Raw genomic sequence first — 24,230 nt, 5'->3', positions numbered from 1 at the left:
TTTACTAGGGCAAGTTTGGCAGCGTGAGTGAAGGAGGCTTTGTTGCGAAATAGAAAGCCGATTCTAGATTTGATTTTGGATTGGAGATGTTTGATATGAGTCTGGAAGGAGAGTTTACAGTCTAGCCAGACACCTAGATATTTGTAGTTGTCCACGTATTTTAGGTCAGAAGAGTAGTGATGCTAGTCGGGCGGGCAGGTGCGGGCAGCGAACGGTTGAAAAGCATGCATTTGGTTTTGCTAGCGTTTAAAAGCAGTTGGAGGCCACGGAAGGAGTTTTGTATGGCATTGAAGCTCGTTTGGAGGTTAGTTTACACAGTGTCCAAAGAAGGGCTAGATGTATACAGAATGGCGTCGTCTGCGTAGAGGTTGATCAGGGAATCACCCGCAGCAAGAGCGACATCGTTGATATTTACAGAGAAAAGAGTCGGCCCGAGAATTGAACCCTGCGGTACCCCCCCATAGAGACTGCCAGAGGTCTGGACAACAGGCTCTCCGATTTGACACACTGAACTCTGTCTGCGAATTAGTTGGTGAACCAGGCGAGGCAGTCATTTGAGAAACCAAGGCTATTGAATCTGCCGAAAAGAATACGATGATTGACAGAGTCGAAAGCCTTGGCCAGGTCGATGAAGACGGCTGCACAGTACTGTCTTTTATCGATGGCGGTTATAATATCGTTTAGTACCTTGAGCGTGGCTGAGGTGCACCCATGACCAGCTCGGAAACCGGATTGCACAGCATAGAAGGTACGGTGGGATTCGAAATGGTTTATTAACTTGGCTTTCAAAGACTTTAGAAATGCAGGGCAGGATGGATATAGGTCTACAGTTTTGGTCTAGAGTGTCACCCCCTTTGAAGAGGGGGATGACCGCGGCAGCTTTCCAATCTTTAGGGTCTACATCCCTGTCAGGCCATTTTATTGGTAAGCTACATGGTAATGTAAAAGTTGCATTTTCTTGTGATCCAATATGTAATATAGTACACTAATCATCATTTGGTTTTAATCCAGAGAGGTTAGCTAAAGTTTCTGGATCCTCTTTGAGGCTGTAGAGGAATTCTAATTGTGGTTTTATAAGAAAACATAAATCATCAGTTTACAATGATTGTTGGATCTAATTGTTGGATCTAATTTTAACAGCTAACATTTCGATGGCAATAATAAAAAGATATGCCATTAGTGGACAACGTTGTTTTACTCCTCTTGACAGTTTAAAACTTTAATTATTTACTATTTTACACTTGGGTTACTATACCCATACCCATTTTAAAAGAGATTCTCCAAAATTGAAATCAGCTCTGAAAACCAGGCCTGGTTTCCCCGATACTTCATAGTATTCTATTGTTTCCAGTACTTGTCTTGTATTATCTCCAATGTATCTTCAATGTAAAAACCTGTCTGATTAGGATGAATAATATCTGACAATACCTTTTTAATTCTATGCACCAAGCATTTAGCTAGAATTTTTGCATCACAACACTGAAGTGCCTCCAATTGTTGAAATGGACTGGATCTTTATATATAGCACTTTGATCCTGTTTCGGTAATAATAAAATCAGACCTTCTTGTTGCGTGTCTGATAATCTACCATTTATATAGGAGTGGTTAAAACATGCTTATAATAGTCCTCTGAGTATATCAAAAAAAGTTTGGTATACTTCCACTGGTATGCCATCCAGCCCTGGAGTTTTCCCAGCCTTAAAGGCTTTAATTGCATCAAGAACTTCCTCCTTTGTAATTTGGCCTTCACATGTCTTTCTGTACAGATGTTAATTTTTACATTGTTAATTGGAAAAAATCCATAAAATTAGCTTCGGTTAGTGGATGGAGGAGACTGAAACTAAAAAATATTCTTAAAGTACTTTACTTCCTATTTCAAAATATAATTTGGTGAATAATGCGTGACTCCATTTGTAACAAGTTTCACTCAAAAATATTTGGTAGCATTTCTATATTGAAGATTGAAAAAATATTTTGTGCATTTTTCTCCATATTCCATCCAGTTCGCTTTGTTTTTTTATAATATATTTACACGGGATCTTTCTTGAATAAATTCCTCCATTTATTTTTGTTTTCCCTCTAACTTATTCTGTGCCTCTATTGCAGTTTTTATGGCTCTCTAACTGTACTGTTAGTCCTTCAATTTCCTTTGTTAATATGGACTCTTTTGATCTAAATTGCTTTTGTTTTATAGATGTGTACTGAATTGCATGGCCTCTAAAGGCACATTTAAAAGTGTCCCATACAATAAGGGGATCTGCTGTACCTATGTTATGTCGGAAAACGTCAGTTATAAATGATTCTGTCCTAGTTATAAACAAGTTATCATCCAGTAGGCTTTGATAAAATGTCCAATATCCTCGCCCACGTAGAAATTCTGTAAGAGTAATATATATGCCAATTATGTAATGATCCGACCGCATTCTGTCCCCTTTCAACACTTTTTTTCACTTTTGGTGCCAGAGAGAATGACGTGTGTAGTTTTATTAGACACGTTTAAAAGATTGACATCAATCTTTTAAACTTGACTAATACAATTGAAACATTTTTATGGTGAGTGAGCATTGCGCTGGTTCCTGTCCACGAGATGGTAATCAAACATTTTTAAAGAGTAAATCAGTCAATCAATCAATCAAATGTATTGATAAATCCCTTCTTACATCAGCTGATTTCACAAAGTGCTGTACAGAAACCCAGCCTAAAACCCCAAACAGCAAGCAATGCAGGTGTAGAAGCACGTTGGCTAGTAAAAACTCCCTAGCTGGCCAGAACCTAGGAAGAAACCTAGAGAGGAACTAGGCTATGAGGGGTGGCCAGTCCTCTTCTGGCTGTGCCCGGTGGAGATTATAACAGAACATGGCCAAGATGTTCAAATGTTTATAGATGACCAGCAGGGTCAAATAATAATAATCACAGTGGTTTTCGAGAGTGCAACAGGTCAGCACCTCAGGAGTAAATGTCAGAGCATCTCTACCACTCCTGCTGTCTCTAGAGAGTTGAAAACAGCAGGTCTGGGACAGGTACCACGTCCGGTGAACAGGTCAGGGTTCCATAGCCGCAGGCAGAACAGTTGAAACTTGAGCATCAGCATGGTCAGGTGTACTGGGGACAGCAAGGAGTCATCAGGCCAGATAGTCCTGAGGCATGGTCCTAGGGCTCAGGTCCTCCAAGAGAAACAAAGAAAGAGAGAAAGAGAGAGAGAGAAAGAAAGAGAAAAAGGGTGAAAGAGAGAGAGAATTAGAGAGAGCATACTTACATTCACACAGGACACCGGATAAGACAGGGGAAATACTCCAGATATAACAGTCTGACCCTAGCCCCCCGACACATAAACTACTGCAGCATAAATATTGGAGGCTGAGACAGGAGGGGTCGGGAGACACTGTGGCCCCCGTCCGACGATACCTCCAGTCAGGGCCAAACAGGCAGGCTATAACCCCACCCACTTTGCCAAAGCACAGCCCCCACACCACTAGAGAGATATCTTCAACCACCAATTTACCATCCTGATACAAGGCAGAGTATAGCCCACAAAGATCTCCGCCACGGCACAACCCAAGGGGGGTTGATTGGGTGGGCTATCATTTATAGGACAGAATCATTTATAAGCTGTTTTCTTGTTCTCTGGATTAGGATCAAATACTAAAGTAGGTTGATACGTTTATGGAATTTCTAAAGTGTGTGTGTATATGCGTGGTTAATTCCTTTTTTAATTAGACAACGTGAAAACGGACAGTGTGGTTATACATTGAGTGTATAAAACATTAAAAACACCTGATCTTTCCATGCCAAAGACTGAACAGGTGAAATCTATGATTCATTATTGATGTCACTTGTTAAATCCACCTCAATCAGTGTAGATGAAGGGGAGGAGAGGTTAAAGGGTGATTTTTAAGCTTTAAGACAATTGAGACATGGATTGTGTCTACAGTATGTGCCATTCATAGGTTGTACGGGCAAGACAAAATATTGAAGTACCTTTGAACAGGGTATTTCAGTAAAGAAAACATTTTTTTATAGAATAATATAAAATTACGTTTGACAACCCTGTTGGTAAGCGTTTAATTGATATCAAACTCAGTCGTTTACCTTTTCCGGTGATGAAGACATGGACGTCTCATGGTATGGTGGGGTATGTAAAATGGGTCAACATGTAGCCCCAATATCTCCTGAATGTCTTGGCATTCAGGTCGAAAAAGTCTCTTTCTGACCCCTTCTCCCATGGACAAACATGTATGGAAGGTTTTGCCTAAATCAATAGGGATGCTGTCAAAAAGGGATTGAATCAAATGTATTTACCTTAACTGTTCTTAACTGTCCAAATACTACATTGCAAGTTCAAAACTTTGTTGTACATTTGTAGTTAAAATAATGCTATGTTTTGTGCATATACCAGTATGCATTGTTTTTTCGCCCCAAAATGTAGTGGTTTAACTTGTGGTTTTGGTATATCCCAGGTTGATGATATCCTTCACTATGGACAAATCCATCTACACGTGGACAGGGTACATGTATGCAGTGCTGCTTATCCTGGTGGCCATCTTTCAGTCTCTGTTCCTGCAGCAGTACTTCCAACGCTGCTTCGTTCTGGGGATGAAAGTCAAAACAGCCATCATGGCTGCTGTGTACAAGAAGGTACATGTTACTGTCTTGCACTTGTGTTCCTTGAGGATCGGGGTTCAACCCCCCCTGGCTTCCTTGATCTAACAGTGACGGAGATTTGACAGAGATTTTGTATTTGTATTCATTACGGATCTCCATTAGCTGCTGCCAAGGCAAGTAGTAATGCAGTCAATCTCTTCTCTACTTTGAGAAGTATTGATGTTAGTTCTTATTGTTATTGATGTTAGCTCCCTGTGTATATTTAAGGGACAGAGATTGGAAAGATACAGAACAGAGATACAACTATAGTGTACCATCTCATATAGGAGCTTAACAATCTGCTGTTATCTATGCATTCCAATATACTGGCTTTCTCTCTAAAACAATCAATGAGTTGATGAGTGCTTATGGGTGCTTATGGGATAGGACGGGAGGGAGTGTGGGATTATGTGTGTGATCTAGCCTGCTCAAAGAAGTGTTATTACTCTTTAGTAACCTTTCGTTCAACTCTCCCCCTCCATCCTGCTCTCTATCCTCTTCCATTTCTATCTCCTTCCCCCCTCTCTCCTCTTTCGCTCTCTCCTCCCTCTCCTCCACTCGAACTTATTTCCCCTCATCCCTCTCTCTCCCCTCTTTCCACATCTTCCTTCCCTCCTCCCCTCTCTCCCCCAGGCTCTGGTCGTATCGAACGACGCCCGCAAGGAGTCGACGGTCGGGGAGACGGTGAACCTGATGTCAGCCGACGCTCATCGATTCAACGATGTCGTTAACTTCATCCACCTGCTGTGGTCGTGCCCACTGCAGATAGCGCTCGCTATCGCCTTCCTATGGATAGAGCTTGGGCCTGCTGTACTGGCTGGATTGGCTGTCATGGTCCTCATGGTGCCCATCAATGGTCTGCTGGCCAACATGTCCAAGAACGTTCAGGTTAGGAAGGGGGAGAGGGGGAAGAGAGGGTGGAAAAAGGTGAGGGAGAAGGTAGGAAAGAGGGAGGTAGATCCTCATAGTTCATAGTTCTCGTGCATGGTGACCATCAATGTTCTGGAGGAGGAATAACAAGAGTGAGGGGAGGACGGGGGAGGGAGAGGCTGATGTGTTGGACTGGAAGTCTCAGGAGTCTCTGGAGTTTGAGTTCGGGACAGGCCAGCCCCTGGAATTTGCTACAATATTATCATACTTGAATTGCTCTCCACTGTGCTAAATCTAAATGGCGAAGCTTCAAGAACATGTATTCTGCATTAACTTATCTGTTTCTGGGGTTATTGGGTGTATGCGTTAATGAACTGTCATCAACAGCAGTTAGTGCAAAACCTTCTTCCCTCACGTTCCCATTTCTGTCTGTGTCTCTATTTTCAGATTGAGAACATGAGGTACAAAGACAAACGGATGAAAATCGTGAATGAGATGCTGAATGGCATCAAGGTATTAGCTTGAATAATAATAAGGTTCAATATACCTAATTAAAAGTATGCTAGCGCAATGGTGTGTGCTTGTCCTACTTCATATCTACAGTTTCCTTCGTCCCAGCGCTAAACAGTGCATTTGACTATATATCTTAAAGATATTCTGTCAACAGTACATTATTAAGAGTACTTGAGGTAGAGGCCAATCTAAAGGCCAATCTCTCCTCCCACTCTCCAGATCCTGAAGCTATATGCATGGGAACCATCATTCCAGAACCAGGTGATGGGGATCAGAGAACAAGAGCTGGTGGTCATGAGGAAGTTTGCCTACCTCTCCTCCGTCTCCACCTTCGTCTTCTCCTGCGCCCCCGCCCTGGTGAGTACTGAGATAAAGGGAGAGAGAGAGAGAGACATACACACACACACACTCTAACTAACCCGTGTATGTCTCCAGGTCTCCTTGGCAACCTTTGCAGTGTTTGTAGCAGTTGACTCAGAGAACGTTCTGGATGCAGGGAAAGCCTTCACCTCCATCTCTCTTTTCAACATCCTGCGCTTCCCTCTGGCCTTCCTGCCCATGCTTATAGCTGCAATGGTGCAGGTAGGACAGCATACACGCACGCACGCACACACACACACATACGTCCACACACATGCACACACATCTTACATTTTTATTCAAGTCTAAATGGCTTGTTTTTAGTTAATTTCGCTTACCCCAAAAATTAATTTACTTCAAGATAAATTGTATTGTATGAAGATATTCTGACTTGTATCAAAAAAAATTTGGTTCAAATAAGCAAAATGATATACCAGTGCAGGAATATATATTAGCTTGGTAAAACACACACACTCCCTAAATACACCTGTGTGTTTGTCCCTCCAGACCAGTGTTTCTAAGAAGCGTCTGGAAAAGTTCCTGGGAGGAGACGACCTGGACACCAACATCGTGCGTCACGACCCCAGCTTCAGTAGGTCAAGGGTCAAATGTCACACACTTTGAGCGAATGGAATGGCATCAGACACATGGAAACCATGTTTGTTGACGTATTTGATCCCATCCCACCGACACCGCTCCAGCCATTAACATGAGCCCGTCCTCCCCAATTAAGATACCACCAACCTCCTGTGCCTCAAACGTGTGTCTATGTCTGTTCCCAGACACAGCCGTGAGTGTCTGTAATGGAACCTTCGCTTGGGAGAAACACGCTGAACCTGTTCTCAAAAAGTGAGTTTGTCTCCTCCATGGGTGCGTGTCTGTTTTAACAGAGAAGTCATATCAAATCAAAGTTTATTGTCATATGCACTGGATACAGCGTAGTGTACACAGTACAATGAATTGCTCACTTTCAGTTGAACCTCTCCTGTCAGTACAGCAGCAATTAAAAGTATAAAAAAAGCATAAAATAAATACTCAGATATGCATTGAGAGGTGTGGCTTTTGCAATCATCACCTCTGCTTTGTTAAACGTGTTGTGTGTGTCTGTGTTTGTGCGTGTGTGTTTGTGTGTGTGTGTGTGTCAGTGTGTCATTGGAAATTAAGCCCGGCAAGCTGGTAGCAGTGGTGGGAGTGGTGGGTTCTGGGAAATCGTCTCTGATATCAGCAATGCTGGGAGAGATGCACAGCTCAAAGGGCTTCATCAATGTACAGGTAACACACACACGCACGTTATGCAGGTAATAATAATCATAGTATTTACTGCTTTTATACTCACATTAAATACTCAAATTTCTCAGTATGACCTATTTTAGTATGACCTATGACCTATGACCTATATCAATAATTATTGATATGACAATAAATGACCAGTGAAATGTATTGTTTTTAACATGGTCAGCCATAGTAGTATGGCTTCCCTGGTTCAAATTAGGGTTAAGCTCCTTGCTCAAGGGCAACAACGACAGATTTGTCACCTTGTCGGCTCAGTCATTTCAAACCCGCGACCCTTCGGTTACCGACTCATTGCTCTAACTGCTAGGCTACCTGCCTTTGGTTAGACACAGTGCTTGACGAAACTCACAACTCTGGTCCAAGTTGAAGATCTGCAGCCTCACAGTTAACCTTTCCAATGTAAGAACGCTGGAATAAAGCATGATTGCACACGCTGCAGGTCAATGGAACCGTTTGCCAGTGATGTGAATTGAATTGGCTGCACCTCCTTGTTTGGATAGTGAAGCTTACATTTTAAACGTGTCTCTATACTCCAGCCCTTTGGAATTGAGATCAAAATGTTTTATATGAGTCCACAGTACAGAATGTCAACTTTTATTTAAGGGCACGTTCATACATATCTGTTGAACCGTTTAGAAATGAAAGCTCTCTATGTATCTACTCCGCCATTGGAAGAAGCCATAAGTATTTGGACAAATTCACTTATAGTGTATTAAAGTAATCAAACGTTTGTTATTTGGTCCCATATTCCGGGCACACAATGACTATATCAGGCTTGTGACTCTGCAAAGCTGTTGGATGCATTTGTAGTTGGATTTAGTTGTTTGGGGTTAAGTTCTGCCCAATAGGAACTGAACGGTGAATGACGACTGCAGTCCTTTTCTTTCTAAGTGATTAGATGTTTCTGAATAATTCTAAATGATTCCGATAGTATTTTTTTGCGGGGGGGGGGGCATTCACACTGATATAGGTCTACTGTATAAGGCTTTATGTCTGAGCTATGGACATGCCAAACATTGTCAATAAGCAAGATTCAATTCACTATTGATTAGACCTAAAAAAGTAATTCATTTAAATCTAATTCTAATAAAAAGAAACAACATTTTGTTTTAAATAGGCTATGTCTAATTACAGTTACAGGCACCATAATTGTTTCCCATGGGCATAGGACATTCAAATAACATTTATTAGGCCTAAGACAACGATGACTGTGGAACTTTTCACAGGAGCTGGGAAACGATCCAATATAAAGAGAAAGGGGGAATGTCCACTCCCTGTTACGGCTCCCAAATATTGATATGGCCAGTAGTGAGCTTTGCCACGTGAAAAGTAAACAAACAGGCAAATATAGCCTACAAATAGATTCAGAACCACAGACAGCAATTGGAATACCATTGATTTGACAGTTAGGTCCAACAGAGGGAAGTGGAAGATGTGTCGTTTGACAAAATTAGTCTTTTTAAATAACTGGTTGTTCCTAAACAGGCTTCCTACAGTCACTGACACCTTTCATGCAATGGGCATTGCACATAATGAGTCCAAACACTTCACAGAAGCTGGACAAAAATGATGTCCAATTTAAATTAAAAAGGGGTATGTCTGACAGTTTTGCTCCTTGTGATATTTTAATAAAACCTTGATGATGTACGTAAGGCTACTTACTGTGTGCGCCCCGCTGGCGAAGTCAATGCTATAACCAATTGTGTCACAGCTAACACCAGCTTGTGGTCTGTCTTAAATATCCCTAGTTGTGCTCACCGAATTTGGCCTATTGGTACACGTTTTTAAGGAAACACCTTAAATATTTCCACCCCTTAAATTAAATTGCAAAACTGATCTGCATTTGACACTTCCGCCAGCTGAAAATAGAGCCCTATAAGTGAATTTGTCCAAATACTTTACTGTTATATATTCTGTACTGTTGCCTGACATTTTATTTCAAATTCAAAATGCTGGAGTATAGAGCCAAATTGAAAAATGCAGCTTTACTGTCAAAATACATGTGGAGGAGAAAGTAAATTGCATTGCTAAAACTCTCTCTCCTCTTGCACTCTCTACCCTCCCTCTCTTCCCACCCACTCTCTTTCTCTCCTCCTTCTGCACTCACTCCCCTCCCTCTTTTCCTACCCACTCCCTCTCTCTGTCTCCCCTTCCGTCTCTGTTCTCTCCAGGGGTCGGTAGCCTTCGTGCCCCAACAGGCCTGGATCCAGAATGCCACTCTCCGGGACAACATCCTGTTTGGCTACCCACTGGAGGACTCTCGTTTCCAGGCTACGCTGGAGGCCTGCGCCCTGGGGCCCGACCTGGAGCTGCTGCCTGGGGGAGACCAGACTGAGATCGGGGAGAAGGTGAGAGATGACTGGATGGTCTGGAGGTGGTTTAGGGGAGAGGGGCTGGTGCTAAGGAGAATGCACTGAGATTGAGTCTGCATCCCAAATGGGCCCTTGAATTATAGTCTGTCAGTAGGTACACTAAAAACAACAAATCCACGTGCCAGTGATGATGGACCATGTTTTTGATGGACCATGTTTTTCCATCAACACAGCTCATTTAAATGCAAAAACGATGTTCTATCTCTATCGATAACAGCATCTCTCATGTCCAGCTAATGACCATGGTGGGGTAAAACTCAAGAAGTAAAATGTACAGCTAATTTAAATGCCAATGCCATAGAGATTCAACTATGTTTTCTCTCTATATATTTCTCTCTCTAATGCCGTCTCTCGTGTCCAGGTAATGACCTACGTATGTCCCCGTTTCCCTTCCCTCTCCTCCGCTCTCTTCTCCTCCCTTCCCTTCCCCTCTCCTTTCCTCCCCCAGGGTATAAACCTGTCCGGGGGTCAGAAGCAGCGTGTGAGCCTGGCCAGGGCGGCCTACAGCCAGGCTGACGTTTACCTGCTGGATGACCCTCTCTCAGCTGTAGACTCTCATGTGGGCAAACATCTGTTTGAGGAGGTGGTGGGACCTAAAGGCATACTCAAAGATAAGGTGAGTAGAATGGCTAACCAAATAAATTGGCTAAATTAGATCAATAGACAGACAGATGAATGAATGGATGGACGGACAGATGTCCTACCTCTCTGATCCCTCCGTGGACTTGTGACCCATGGAGTACAGTTTTTCTCCTCTCCTCCCATTTCTCCTGCCCAACATCCTCTCATCTCCTCCCTCTTCTCCTCCTCCTCCTTCTCTTCCTTATCCTCCTCCTCTCTTACTCTTTCTCCCTCTGTAGACCCGCATCTTGGTGACCCATGGAGTGAGTTTCCTGCCCTACGTGGACGAGATCATTGTACTGAAAGAGGGATGTGTTTCTGAGGTCGGGTCATACCAGAGTCTCAAGGACAGCAAGGGGGCTTTCTCTGAGTTCCTGGACACCTATGCTAAAGACGAGGGCAAGAAACACACGGGTGAGTGTGTGTGTATAACTGGCTTTGTGTTTGTGTAAAGGCAGTGTGTGTGTGTGTGTGTGTGTGTGTGTGTGTGTGTGTGTGTGTGTGTGTGTGTGTGTGTGTGTGTGTGTATAACTGGTTGTGTGTGTGTGTTTATCAACAGACTCAACCTCTGATGGTGAGGAGGTGGGGCTAGTCCCTGATTTACAGGATCCTCAGGCCGACACCCCTCCTGAAGACATCGTCTCAATGACCCTGAGGAGAGAGAGCAGCATCCGACGCAGCCAACGCAATGGAAGGTATGAGAGAGAGAGCGAAATAGAAAGAGGGAGAAAGCGTCTGAAATGACTCTTTAGTTCAGAGCCAGATCCCTGGGTGGTTAAAGGGTGGACAAAAAAGCAGCACTTCACAGCCATTTTTAATAAACGGGCTCTGGAGAGGCGAAGGTCAAGTCATGCGTCCTCCGAAACATGACACCCCCAAACTTGCTTCTTAACACCCAGTTCAAAGGAAACCGAAGTCAGACTGCAGGTTCCCGGCCAGCCACAAGGAGTCGCTAGAGCACGATGAGACAAGTAAAGCTTCCCCAGCCAAACTCTTCCCTAGCCCGGACGATGCTGGGCCAATTATGCACCGCCCAATGGGACACCGCCTGGGATCGATCCCGGGTCTGTAGCCAGTCCTCTTCTGGCTGTGCCAGGTGGTACCGTTACAGAGTCAGTGTGCGGGTGCACCGGTTAGTCAAGGTAATTGAGGTAATATGTACATGTAGGTAGAGTTATTAAAGTGACTATGCATAGATAATAAACGGAGTAGCAGCAGCGTAAAATGTAAAGGGGGGGGGGGGTGAAAATTGTGTTGGCAGCCATTTGATTAGATGTTCAGGAGTCTTATGGCTTGGAGTTAGAAGCTGTTTAGAAGCCTCTTGGACCTAGACTTGGCGCTCTGGTACCACTTGTCGTGCGGTAACAGAGAGAACAGTCTATGACTATGGTGGCTGGAGTCTTTGACAATTTTTAGGGCCTTGTCTGATACCGCCATGTATAGAGGTCCTGGATGGCAGGAAGCTTAGCCCAGACCAGAGACTCTTGTTTCTCATGGTCTGAGAGTCTTTAGGTGCCTTTTGGCAAACTGCAAGCGGGCTGTCATTTGCCTTTTACTGAGGAGTGGTTTAAGTCTGGCCACTCTACCATAAAGGCCTGACTGGTGGAGTGCTGCAGAGATGGTTGTCCTTCTGGAAGGTTCTCCCATCTCCACAGAGGAACTCTAGGGCTCTGTCAGAGTGACCATCGGGTTCTTGGTCACCTACCTGACCAAGGCCCTTCTCCACCGATTGCTCAGTTTAGCCAGGCGGCCAGCTCTAGGAAGGGTTTTGTGGTTCCAAGCTTCTTCCATTGTTCTTGGGGACCTTCAATGCTGCAGACATTTTTAGGTACCCTTCCCCAGATCTCTTCCTCGAAACAATCCTGTTTCGGAGCTCTATGGACAATTCCTTCGACATCATGGCTTGGTTTTTGCTCTGACATGCACTGTCAACTGTGGGACCTTATATAGACAGGTATGTGCATTTCCAAATCATGTCCAATCAATTGAATTTACCACAAGTGGACTCCAATCAAGTTGTGATGGATGATCAATGGAAACAGGATGCACCTGAGCTCAATTTCGAGTCTCATAACAAAGAGTCTGAATACTTATTTAAATAATGTATTTCAGTTTAAAAAAATTTAATGTGCAAACATTTATTAAATCCTGTTTTTGCGTTGTCATTATGGGTTATTGTGTGTAGATGAGGGACAATTTTTTTTCATCCATTTTAGAATAAGGCTGTAACGTAACAAAATGTGGAAAAAGTGAAGGGCCTGAATTCTCTCCGAATGCACTGTAATTACCTAATTCTAGCACTTTAATTTTCCTTTCCAACTCAGTTTCATAAAATTGCTCGGTGTTTAGTAGAATTACAGAGAAACAACAACAAAAATTGTTTATTTTTAACAACAGAATAAAGCTGAGGGCATGACCCCTCTGCAAACAGAGAGTGAAGGCTGGAGAGAGAGAGAGAGCGGGAGACAGAGACCTTATATAGGCCTACTGCCATTGTCACTTTATTGTATCATTTGTGAATGACTCCATCTTCTCTCTTTCCCATCCTTCCATCTTCTACAGTGAGAATCAATATTAGTTCATTCCACCTTCATAACATTTTCTCCTCCAATGCCACTGACATTTAAGTGTTTGTGTTTATTATCAAATATACACTGACACTTTCCTCACATTTTCTCCATCAACACACCTCTTCTCACAATCTGTGTGTGTGTGTGTGTGTGTGTGTGTGTGTGTGTGTGTGTGTGTGTGTGTGTGTGTGTGTGTGTGTATGTGTGTGTGTGTGTGTGTGTGTGTGTGTGTGTGTGTGTGTGTGTGTGTGTGTGTGTGTGTGTGTGTGTGTGTGTGTGTGTGTGTGTGTTTCCCAGTGTTAGGTTGAGAAAGAACAGTTCCCTAAAGAAACCGAAGCCACCTGCTGATGACGAGACCAAGAAAGGCCAGAGGCTGATCGAGAAGGAAACCATGGAGACGGGACAGGTATATTGTGGGCTGTGTATTATGGCCTGTATTGACTTAGAGCCTTGGTATGGAGGTGGGAAAAGTAAGACCACTTACTGTTTGTAGAACCCTGCAATAACCCAAAATCAAATGCACTAATCTACAAACTCAGTGGCAACTGGTCATTCAAGGAATGAGAAATCATATGCACTCCAAAGAGTCCTTCTAGTGGTAATAACAGTAGTAATAACCCCAATACATTCTGTTAAAATTATCATTTGTTTAATATTAAAAGATAAAAAGCATTCAGAGAAAAAAAACATCTAACAGTAAATATTCTCTCTTTGAAGTGTATATACAGTACCAGTCAATAGTTTGGACACACCTACTCATTCAAGGGTTTTTCTTTTTCTTTTATACTATTTTTTATTATTTTCTACATTGTAGAATAATAGTGAAGACATCTAAACTGTAATGTGTACGCTAGGAGTCAGGAAGCAAGTACAGGGAGTGATTTAAATTTCTTTTTTTTTAACATGGAACAAAACAAGAACCACAAGTAGCGTACAAATATGAAACAGTCAATCACGCCTGGGGAAAGAACCAAAGGGATTGACAGATATAGGGGAGGTAATCAGGAAGGTGATGGGGTCCAGTTGAGTCTCATTAGGTGCATATGCGCGTAACAATGAATGATGGCAGGTCTGCGTAATAATGAATAAACTGGCAACGTCGAGTGCAGGAGAGGAGGAGCGGTAGTAGACGTGACACAAAACTATGAGATAACACATATGGAATCATGTAGTAACCAAAAAAGTGTGAAACAAATCAAAATATATTTTATATTTGAGATTCTTCAAAGTAGCCTCGATGACAGGTTTGCCACTCTTGGCATTCTCTCAACCAGCTTTATGAGGTAGTCACCTGGGTTATAATTTCAATTAACAGATGTGCCTTGTTAATTTGTGGATTTTCTTTCCTTCTTAACGCGTTTGAGCCAATCAGGTGTGTTGTGACAAGGTAGGGGTGGTATACAGAAGATGGCCCTATTTGGTAAAAGACCAAGTCCATATTATGGCAAGAACAGATCAAATAAGCAAAGAGAAACGACAGTCCATCATTACTACAAGACATGAAGGTCAGTCAATTCGGAAAATGTCAAGGACAGTCGCAAAAATCATCAAGCGCTATGATGAAACTGGCTCTCATGAGGCCCGCCACAGGAAATCAATGGTGCCAGGGTTCTTCCAGATGTGACGCTTGGTGTCCAAACTTTTGACTGGTACTGTAGTTAAAATACATCCATCATTCTCTCTTTGTTGTCTCTCCCTCAATTCATTTAAATTCAAGGTGCTTTATTGGCATGAAATATTATATCTTTCTCCCTCTCTCTCTGTCTCTTTTTCTCTCTCCAGGTGAAGTTCTCGGTGTATCTCCAGTACCTACGTGCAATGGGCTGGGGCTACTCCACCATGTTCTTCCTAGTGTACTTCATCCAGAACGTTGCTTTCATTGGTCAGAACCTCTGGCTGAGTGACTGGACCAATGACGCGGAGGATTACTACAATAAGACCTACCCCAACTGGAAGAGGGACACTCGGATTGGTGTATTCGGTGCGCTAGGCGTGGTTCAAGGTAAGAGGAGAAGAAGCGAAAGAGCAAAGTTGCTTCATTGACCATGTTAAAGACACCTTATGAAGTAGGTGAGAGTGAGAGAAGAATAATACTGTGCTGTCCATTTGTAGAAATGGAAATGTGCTTTTTGGTAGATTTTTTTGCAACCGCCCCCAAGACACACACACCTGCTTTATTAAAATGGTCTCCTCTTCTCACAACAGGTGTATTTGTATTCATGGGCACCCTGCTCCTGGCTAACGGCTCCATCAATGCGTCTCGTATCCTCCACTCCCGGCTGCTCAACAACATTCTACGTGTTCCCATGATGTTCTTTGACACTACGCCATCCGGCAGGGTTGTCAACCGCTTTGCCAAGGTATAGGGGACAAACCTGCTCAGGCACCAAATGAGCAAAAAAACAGACTGAAACACAAAGTGACTATCTGGACTTCGGTCACAAATGTTTTCTTTTGCAAAATGTTTTCAAACGCTTTCTGTTGCTTGCCCTAATGAACGTAGCCCTGGCATATTTGAATATTACATTACCCCTGCATTTGCTTTATCCTGGTTGGTGATGCCAATTATCGTTTGATGTCGCATCCTGTTCCCTGTTGTAGGACATATTCACAGTGGACGAGGCCATCCCCCAATCGTTTCGTTCGTGGATCATGTGTTTCCTGGGTGTGCTTGGAACACTGTTTGTCATCTGCTTGGCCACACCCATTTTCACTGCCATCATCATCCCTCTGGCTGTGGTCTACTACTTCGTTCAGGTAGAAAGAGAGAAAGGAGTGTGTGGATGGGTGGGGTAGGAGGAGAGAGGGAGGGAAAGAGACTGAGCAATGATGTATATAAACCCTAGATGACAACAAGGGGGGCGCTGTTTTGAAGCCACTGCGCAGCCATTTTTGTACTGCTCCACCATTTGTAAAACATTTGGGAAGCAAAATAAATGCATTTATTAATGGTAACATACATTTTTGCCAAGTATATAGGTATGTATATTCTAGTACAGACACCTTAATGCATACTTTTAAAAATGCCGCCTCACTCCTTGAGTTGTGTTTTCATTTTGAACAAACAAGGGGGTTGAGCCCTTTGCCGCCTTGTGCTGGCCTTCTGGGTAAGGTGTGTCTTTGTGCTAAATCCTACCCACTCTACTAACTCTGCTATCATGGCCCTAGAGCTGGAGAGGAAGTGAAAGTCACTTGCAAACTACAGCCACCAGAAACAAACACAGAGCAGATGATGCCAACAAGCTAACTTGTTTGCAGATAAACATTTTCAGAACATTTCGACAGAAATAGGCATAATTCTCAGTTCTTGGATCTGAATCAAGACCAATCCAGAAACCAGATGAACATTGCAATACATTTTGAAAGATGGACTGGTAGGTAAGTGCTGGGTTGTGTTTTTAGAATGCTAGCAAGCTAGGTATGTTAGCTGCTAACCTTAGTGTGTTCAATGTTCAAACTAGCTAACATGGTTACTCTGTATTAGGACTGTTTTGTACTCAAAGGAATCTAATGATAGATACATCTTGTATACTATACTTCATGAACCCCACAAGATACCCAATGCCTTTATTTAAACTAGCTAATGTTAGCTAGCTAGCTAAAGCTAGATATGCAGATTGTTGACATAAAGTGTGTTTGGTTTGTAGATGATAATGTCATGCAGATGAGCCATTGTTTACTTGACTGGCCATGTTCAATATTCTTTCAGTCCTTTAAGCTGGGAGGTTCAAAGTAGGAATCAATGCCATGCGACATAGGCAATGTGCTGAACAGGTAAGCTTCATGTAGTTAACTATTTTGGTAAATTACCAACAAAATAATTATTGAATCACAAAGCATAACCTCTTTTGGTGTTGATTTTTCCACACCCACAACTTCTACAACCTCAGGTTCCCTTGAAGTCAGACTGTCTCCAGCAGTATCTCCCTGAAAAATACATGTTTGTTTGATATTACTGTACCGAAAGTTAAAAGAGAGAATTTTTTGGCGGTGGTTCTGGGCCAAAAATGCTGTAGACCATCTAGCTAACTAGCATTATCATCTACAAACCAAACACACTCATGTCAACAATCTGCAAATCTAGGTCTAGCTAGCTAACGTTAACTATTTGAAATGAAGGCATTGGGCATCTTGTGGGGTTCATGCAGTGTAGCTACATGATGTGGCTATCGTTAGATTATTTTGAGTACAAAACAGTTTGAATACAGAAGATGTTAGCTAGCTAGCTAAATAGCCATGTTAGCTAGCTTTAACACTGAACACACTAAGGTTAGCAGCTAACGTAGCTAGCTAGCTAGGATGCTAAAAACACAACCCATCACTTACCAACCAGTCCATGAGAACGGTGGCCATTTTGGTATCACTCTTCCATTTTTTCAAAATAAAATTTCATCTAGTTTCTGGATTGGTCATGATGAGCAGTCTTCTTGTTTCTTTTTCTATTTCAAGAACCGAGAATGAAGCTTATTTGTATCTACATTTACAGAAAACGTTGTCCCTGCTACCATGACAGTTTATCTGCAAACAAGCTAGCTAGCTAGTTTGTTGACATTGGCTGCACGGTGTATGTTTCTGGAGACTGTAGCTTGTAAGTGACCTTCACTTCCTCCTCAGCTCCGGGTACCATGGCAGCAGGACCATTTGAGTATGCGGGATTTGGCGCAAAGACAAACACACCTTGCCCAGAAAGTCTTGCCCAGAAAGTCAGAAGAGTGGAGGCTGTTTTTAGATGCAAAGGGGGGACCAACTCCATATTAATGCCCATGCTTTTGGAATGAGATGTTCGATGAGCAGGTGTCCACATACTTTTGGTCATGTAGTGTAGCATCAGCAATCTAGGGTTTATATACAGTACATCATTTCGACAAAGAGGAATGGGGGAGGGAGAGGATGGAAAAGAGAGGGGGGAGGGGGGGGGCAGAAAAAGATGCACACGGTATTCCGGAAGGTTAGTCTTATTCAGTGTAAGATGTTTATATGCACCTTTGATATCCTGTTTACGAGTATCTCTATATCCACAAATAAACAGAATATTCCCAATTTGCCCAGGGACAGCGTAATGACTCTTTTGACATGGGTTTTTTAAGTCTCATTTAGATATAGTATTTGTCTGATTATAATAGGCTATATGTTAGTCAACCTGTCTATAATTAGATACATGGAGCTTCTCTTCTGTCATTACTTGATGCTCTAGAATACTAATTATACAACGGGTGGTTTGGAATTCCCATTGTTAAAGCCTCACTTGCCCATTATACAGTATGAGACAACATGCACATGGCCACGTTCATATAAAGTGGCATAGTTTACGTCATTAGCTAGCAATGCACTACCACTCATACTTCTACAGCTGCGAGCATTAGCACCTGTAACTCGTCGTGGATGATTTTAAAGTGAACTTACTTTTGACCTGTTTTATCCACTAACGTTTGAATAATGGTGCCAACAAGAAGAGGCTATGGAAAAAATAAAACAAGATGAAGAGCAGGTGAACCAGCAACCTGAGCTTAGTGATACCGTTAGACATGCAGAAATCACGAATGTTAGCGCTGCTATAAACGACAAATATATTTTGAATTGCGTGATTAACTGAATCAAAGCAATTATTAATTCATTAACCTGGGGCACCATGGGAAAATTTGTTTTTATTGAGTTTCTATTTCCCAAATTAACTCAAAGAATATCAGAATATCGATTTTACAATAGCCGCTAATTAATCAGTTACCTCTACACTCTCGTTCTGAACGTCGCATAATCCGTGAATCTGCACGGACCCGGGTCTCACCAATGAGTTCGTACCACACCAATCTTAGTTGATTATTTATTTACTAGAAAACTAAAATGATGATAAAAGATACACATACACTAAGCATATTCTAGGCTATTGATTAGAACTTAGTATAACGAGCCAACACACTGTTGCGCGTGTTACCCAAAATGGGGATTTAAAAGAGAGAGAAAAAGAGAAAGTACATGAGAGAAATATACATTTGAGTGAATTTGTTATTCTAACCCTAACCTTGCCCCAAACTGCCGCTCTTATGAGTCAGAATATAATGATGTAATTACGTGGGGAAGGTCTCCGTGGATTCTCCGCGTGGACCGTTCAGGCTGCTCAATTACGCACTTCTCCGGCAAAACTCTTTGGTTGTCCTCACGATGTCAGTGTCCTTTTGGCTTAGGAGTCTGTTCCCTCGCCCTTGCTCTGGAAGGGCTCTTCTGAGGACAGACAGCTCTGTAGCTCAGAGCTCACAGCCTAGGAACGAAACAGTGTAGATACCACAATTCGATGGGGAGTGGAGGCTAGGTGGTTCGACTTGAATTCACCCGCTTAGACATAGCTACTCATCCGTAGCTTGGGTAGAAAAAGATTTCTTTGTCTTTAAACTTGTGTTGAGTTTTGGGTTCGTTGACTTTTTAGACCTCGGCTGCAGCTTGGGTCACTTAGTCTGATCTGTTCATTCTTCACTCACAGGTTTTATACCCTTGGGTCAGAAGTGGGCGTAGCCGCCTTTAGGGCAATTCTCTGGGCGTACCAAGTTACGGGCAAGGTCTAGATTTTACTCAAATCCAATTTTAGACAACTAACTTCACATTTCATCTTTACCAAAACATTCTCTTTGATTTGGACATTTTCCATACAACATACAATGTATAAACATCAAACATATACTAGGTAAACTGTTGACGTTACAATGTTTTCTTAATAACGTCATCTATTAACCTTTAATAACAAAACAAAAATGACATACATCTTATTGCTTAAATAAAGCCTTGCTCTAAAGAATGTCATGAATGATAGAATGAATGCATCATCAACAATCTAGTTGACATCGGTAAACCAGGGAGATTTCCGTGTATAATTTCGAAATTACATCAGTTTGTTGACCGGTTTTAAGGAAATGAAAAGCTTTGAAAACGATACAACATGTTTCTGATAGTATTTCAGTTCGTCTTGGATGCATATTTTATGTGGTTGAAAGTTAAATACGGTCCATTTTTATGTTGCTGAATTTTTGAGGACTTTTAGTCTACATAAGACGGAACCTACATGTGCATTCGCTCACATTTTCTCAAGATGAAAGAAATTATATTCCTCCACTCCTGTTCCCGAGACAAAATTAACATTCGGTCTATAATTTTACTCCAAGAAACACTTAACTCTGTAGGAGTTAATACTGTAATAGGCTACATGTGAGGCCTACAGTCAGTGTTCAGACTTCAGTTACTATTCCAACTATTACTGTTCCCATCCGAACTTCAAAGATGATACTATGCAAAACTGAGCCTGCGCAAACCGCAAAAACTACGTTAAGCGGGATAAGATGTTCACATGCCACAGTGTCCGTCTAAGATCAGCATATCCCAGGCATCTTATTTGGGTTTCTCAAAACAGGAATAGGAGCTTATTTGGGTTTTTGTAAACGGCATATGATGTTTCTATGCGTCAACACAAAAACGGAATACTTGAGTATCCCAAATAATAACGGGATATTGGTGTGCATCTAAACGTGGCCAGTGACACTTCAGTATATGATTTGTGAATCATTTATTCTCTCTCTCCTTCACTCCTCCATCCACTCTCTCCCCTCAGCGTTTCTACGTGGCAAGCTCACGGCAGCTGCGTCGTCTGGACTCTGTGTCTCGGTCTCCCATCTATTCTCACTTTGGAGAGACAGTGTCTGGTCTGTCGGTCATCCGGGCCTATGGACACCAGGACCGCTTCCTCAAACACAACGAGAAAATAATTGATGAAAACCTCAAGTCGGTCTACCTGTGGATAATCTCGAACAGGTCAGGAACACACTCAGTTTTGTTAATGTCAAAACAGCACGGGATAATATGAGTTCCATTCTGTCTGAAATATTACGGTGAATCTGTGATGTCTGCTGTTTGACTAAATGTCTGTCTGTCTTGTCAGTCTTGTCTCTCTGTCTCACAGGATGTTGCTGAGGGGAAGACGGCTCATAATAATGGCTGGAATGGATTGAATGGAATGGTATCAACCACATGGAAATCATTTGTTTGACGCGTTCGATACCATTCCATTTATTCCGTTCCAGCCATTACTATTTGTATTTGTATTAATTATGGATCCCCATTAGCCGCTGCCAAGGCAGTTATATTAAGGCAGTTATAGAATTTTAAAAACATTACAATACATTCACAACAGATTTCTCAACACATTAAGTGTGTGCCCTCGGGCCCTTACCCTACTACCACATATCTACCACACAAAAGCCATGTGTACATGTGTGTATAGTGCTTGCGTTATCGTGTGTTTGTATACGTGTCTGTGCCTATGTTTGTGTTGCTTCACAGTCCCCGCTGTTCCAAAAGGTGTATTTTTATCTGTTTTTTTTTCCATCAAATTTCATCAAAGTTGTGGAATAGAGTTCCATGTAATCATGGCTCTTCTGTAGTATTGTGCGCCTCCCATAGTCTGTTCTGGACTTGGGGACTGTGAAGATATCTCTGGTGGCATGTCTTGTGGGGTATGCATGGGTGTCTGAGCTGTGTGCCAGTAGTTCAAACAGACAGCTCGGTGCATTCAACATGTCAATACCTCTCACAAATACAATGAGTGATGATGTCAATCTCTCCTCCACTTTGAGCCAGGAGAGATTGACATGCATATTATTAATGTTAGCTCTGTACATCTAAGGGCCAGCCGTGCTGTCCTGTTCTGAGCCAATTGCAATTTTCCTAAGTCCTTCTGTGGCACCTGACCACATGACTGAACAGTAGTCCAGGTGCGACAAAACCAGGGTCTGTAGGACCTGCCTTGTTGTTAGTGCTGTTAAGAAGGCAGAGCAACACTTTATTATGGACAGACTTCTCCCAATGTTATTGATCATGACAGTTTACAATCCAGGGTTACTCCAACCAGTTTAGTCACCCCAACTTGCTCAATTTCCACATGATTCATTACATGATTTAGTTGAGATTTAGGGTTCGTGAATGATTTGTACCAAACACAATGCTTTTAGTTTTTGAAATATTTAGGACTAACTTATTCCTTTCCACCAATTCTGAAACTAACTGCAGCTCTTTGTTAAGTGTTGCAGTCATTTCAGTCGCTGTAGTAGCTGATGTGTATATTGTTGAGTCATCCGCATACATAGACACTCAAAGCCAGTGACATGTCGTTAGTAAAGATTGAGCCCATCCTCCCCAATTAAGGTGCCAGCAGCCGCCTGTGGTCTGTCTGTCTTGTTTGTCTGCCTTCATTGTCTGTCTGTCTGCCTTCATTGTCTGTCTGTCTGTCTGTCTGTCTGTCTGTCTGTCTGTCTGTCTGTCTGTCTGTCTGTCTGTCTGTCTGTCTGTCTGTCTGTCTGTCTGTATGTCTGTATGTCTGTATGTATGTATGTATGTATGTATGTATGTATGTAATGCCTGTCTTTCTGTCCTGCAGGTGGCTGGCTATCCGTCTAGAGTTCCTTGGTAACCTGGTAGTGTTTTTCTCAGCTCTGCTTGCTGTCATTGCCCGGGACTCTCTGGACAGTGGCCTGGTCGGCCTCTCCATCTCCTATGCCCTCAACGTGAGTACACCACACGCACGCGTGCACACACACACACACACAAACAAACAGTGTTCTTCTGTGTTGTGCCTACTGAATATGACCTTGGGGAACCGATTATTTATCTCCTAATTCACTGTACTATACCAGAGAGAGGAGTGCTTTGTTGAGGATGGTTGAGCTGTGCTTTCAATGGTCAAATCTCAGTAAAATGAAGGACTGTATGAGGTGTTTCAAAGGACTAACTGGTTTAGGGTTTGAGCTGCCACCATGGTATCGGTCAGAATGAGGAGATGGAGATAAGTAATCCAGGTTTAGAGTTGAACACGAACACAGAGGCACATGGGGGAGGGTTTTGGAATGGAGGTTTGGTAGGGCCGGTAGTGTGGTAGGTAGATAGGTAGGTAGGTAGGGAGGTAGGTGGGTAGGGAGGTTGGATGAGATACAAAATGGAAACATTAAAAACATAAACATAAACGGTGCATTCATGGCAATGTACTGCCAGGGGCTATGGGGGAAATATGGGCTTAACATGTACTGTATATTCTGAGAGGGGTGACAGCAGAGAAGAGGTGACTAGAGAATAGAAAACAGGTGTGGAGGCAAGGGGCGTGGCCTGGGGTAATTGGGAGCAATTAGGTGTCCTGTTACAGTGCTATGACACTTCACAACACTGTATTGTGGAGCTACGGGACATTCTTTATCTTTATTTAAAATAAATATTGTGGAAAATATCTGAATTGGGCTGCCTGTGTAAACGCATCCAATGTAACTTGTGCATCTAGACCTGTCTTTTATATGCGATCATCATATTCTGACAGCAGAAGTCACATACAGTATACTGTAAATATCAAGAGTAGATGCTCTCAAATGTAAGTGCCATTGTGTTACCATCTAACCAATCTGAACTCTGATTCAGTTCTGTTAAACTGAAGGCCCCAGTGGTACTTTAATGGTCATACATACTGAATATATTATTATTATTATTATTACTTTATTTTGTTTGCACTTTGAGATGATCTTGTGATGAAAAATACTAATGTATTATTATTATGTAAGGAGATGAATCAGGGTTAAGTCCTGGGTTACTGTTGAGTACTCCCTGACACATGTGTATTTGCAAAAAGCACTTAATGGATTTTATGGATGATGGAATGATAATGAAGTGATGATGACTTGATGGTAATGACCCTAACCCCTGACATGTAGGTGACCCAGACACTGAACTGGCTGGTGAGGATGACATCAGAACTGGAGACCAACATCGTAGCTGTGGAGAGAGTCAGCGAGTACACGGAGATTGAGAATGAGGTCTGTGTGTGTTCAATGAGAATGCCAGATACAGTTGAAGTCAGAAGTTTACACACACTTAGGTTGGAGTCATTCAAAATTATTTTTGTTAACAAAATGTCTTGTTAACAAACTATAGTTTTGGCAAGTCGGTTAGGACATCTACTTTGTGCATGACA

General features: G+C 42.4%; 1 protein-coding gene across 1 annotated transcript in view; it reads left to right on the top strand.

Annotated features, from left to right (window-relative positions):
• Positions 1 to 24,230, top strand: part of abcc2 (ATP binding cassette subfamily C member 2) — a 55,778-nt gene that overhangs the window by 19,974 nt on the left and 11,574 nt on the right. The window contains exons 9-27 of the mRNA XM_031823317.1: positions 4,458 to 4,635; positions 5,275 to 5,529; positions 5,959 to 6,024; positions 6,244 to 6,381; positions 6,460 to 6,606; positions 6,892 to 6,976; positions 7,167 to 7,233; positions 7,530 to 7,656; positions 9,849 to 10,025; positions 10,498 to 10,665; positions 10,910 to 11,084; positions 11,230 to 11,365; positions 13,538 to 13,646; positions 15,023 to 15,242; positions 15,446 to 15,600; positions 15,842 to 15,997; positions 20,835 to 21,034; positions 22,656 to 22,782; positions 23,971 to 24,072. Coding sequence (XP_031679177.1) covers positions 4,458 to 4,635; positions 5,275 to 5,529; positions 5,959 to 6,024; positions 6,244 to 6,381; positions 6,460 to 6,606; positions 6,892 to 6,976; positions 7,167 to 7,233; positions 7,530 to 7,656; positions 9,849 to 10,025; positions 10,498 to 10,665; positions 10,910 to 11,084; positions 11,230 to 11,365; positions 13,538 to 13,646; positions 15,023 to 15,242; positions 15,446 to 15,600; positions 15,842 to 15,997; positions 20,835 to 21,034; positions 22,656 to 22,782; positions 23,971 to 24,072 — 2,788 coding nt within the window. The remainder of the gene's footprint in view (positions 1 to 4,457; positions 4,636 to 5,274; positions 5,530 to 5,958; positions 6,025 to 6,243; positions 6,382 to 6,459; positions 6,607 to 6,891; positions 6,977 to 7,166; positions 7,234 to 7,529; positions 7,657 to 9,848; positions 10,026 to 10,497; positions 10,666 to 10,909; positions 11,085 to 11,229; positions 11,366 to 13,537; positions 13,647 to 15,022; positions 15,243 to 15,445; positions 15,601 to 15,841; positions 15,998 to 20,834; positions 21,035 to 22,655; positions 22,783 to 23,970; positions 24,073 to 24,230) is intronic.

This window comes from Oncorhynchus kisutch, linkage group LG4, assembly GCF_002021735.2.
Source record: "Oncorhynchus kisutch isolate 150728-3 linkage group LG4, Okis_V2, whole genome shotgun sequence".
NCBI classification, from domain to species: Eukaryota; Metazoa; Chordata; class Actinopteri; order Salmoniformes; family Salmonidae; genus Oncorhynchus; species Oncorhynchus kisutch.
This window is presented reverse-complemented; position numbering and strand designations above follow the sequence as displayed.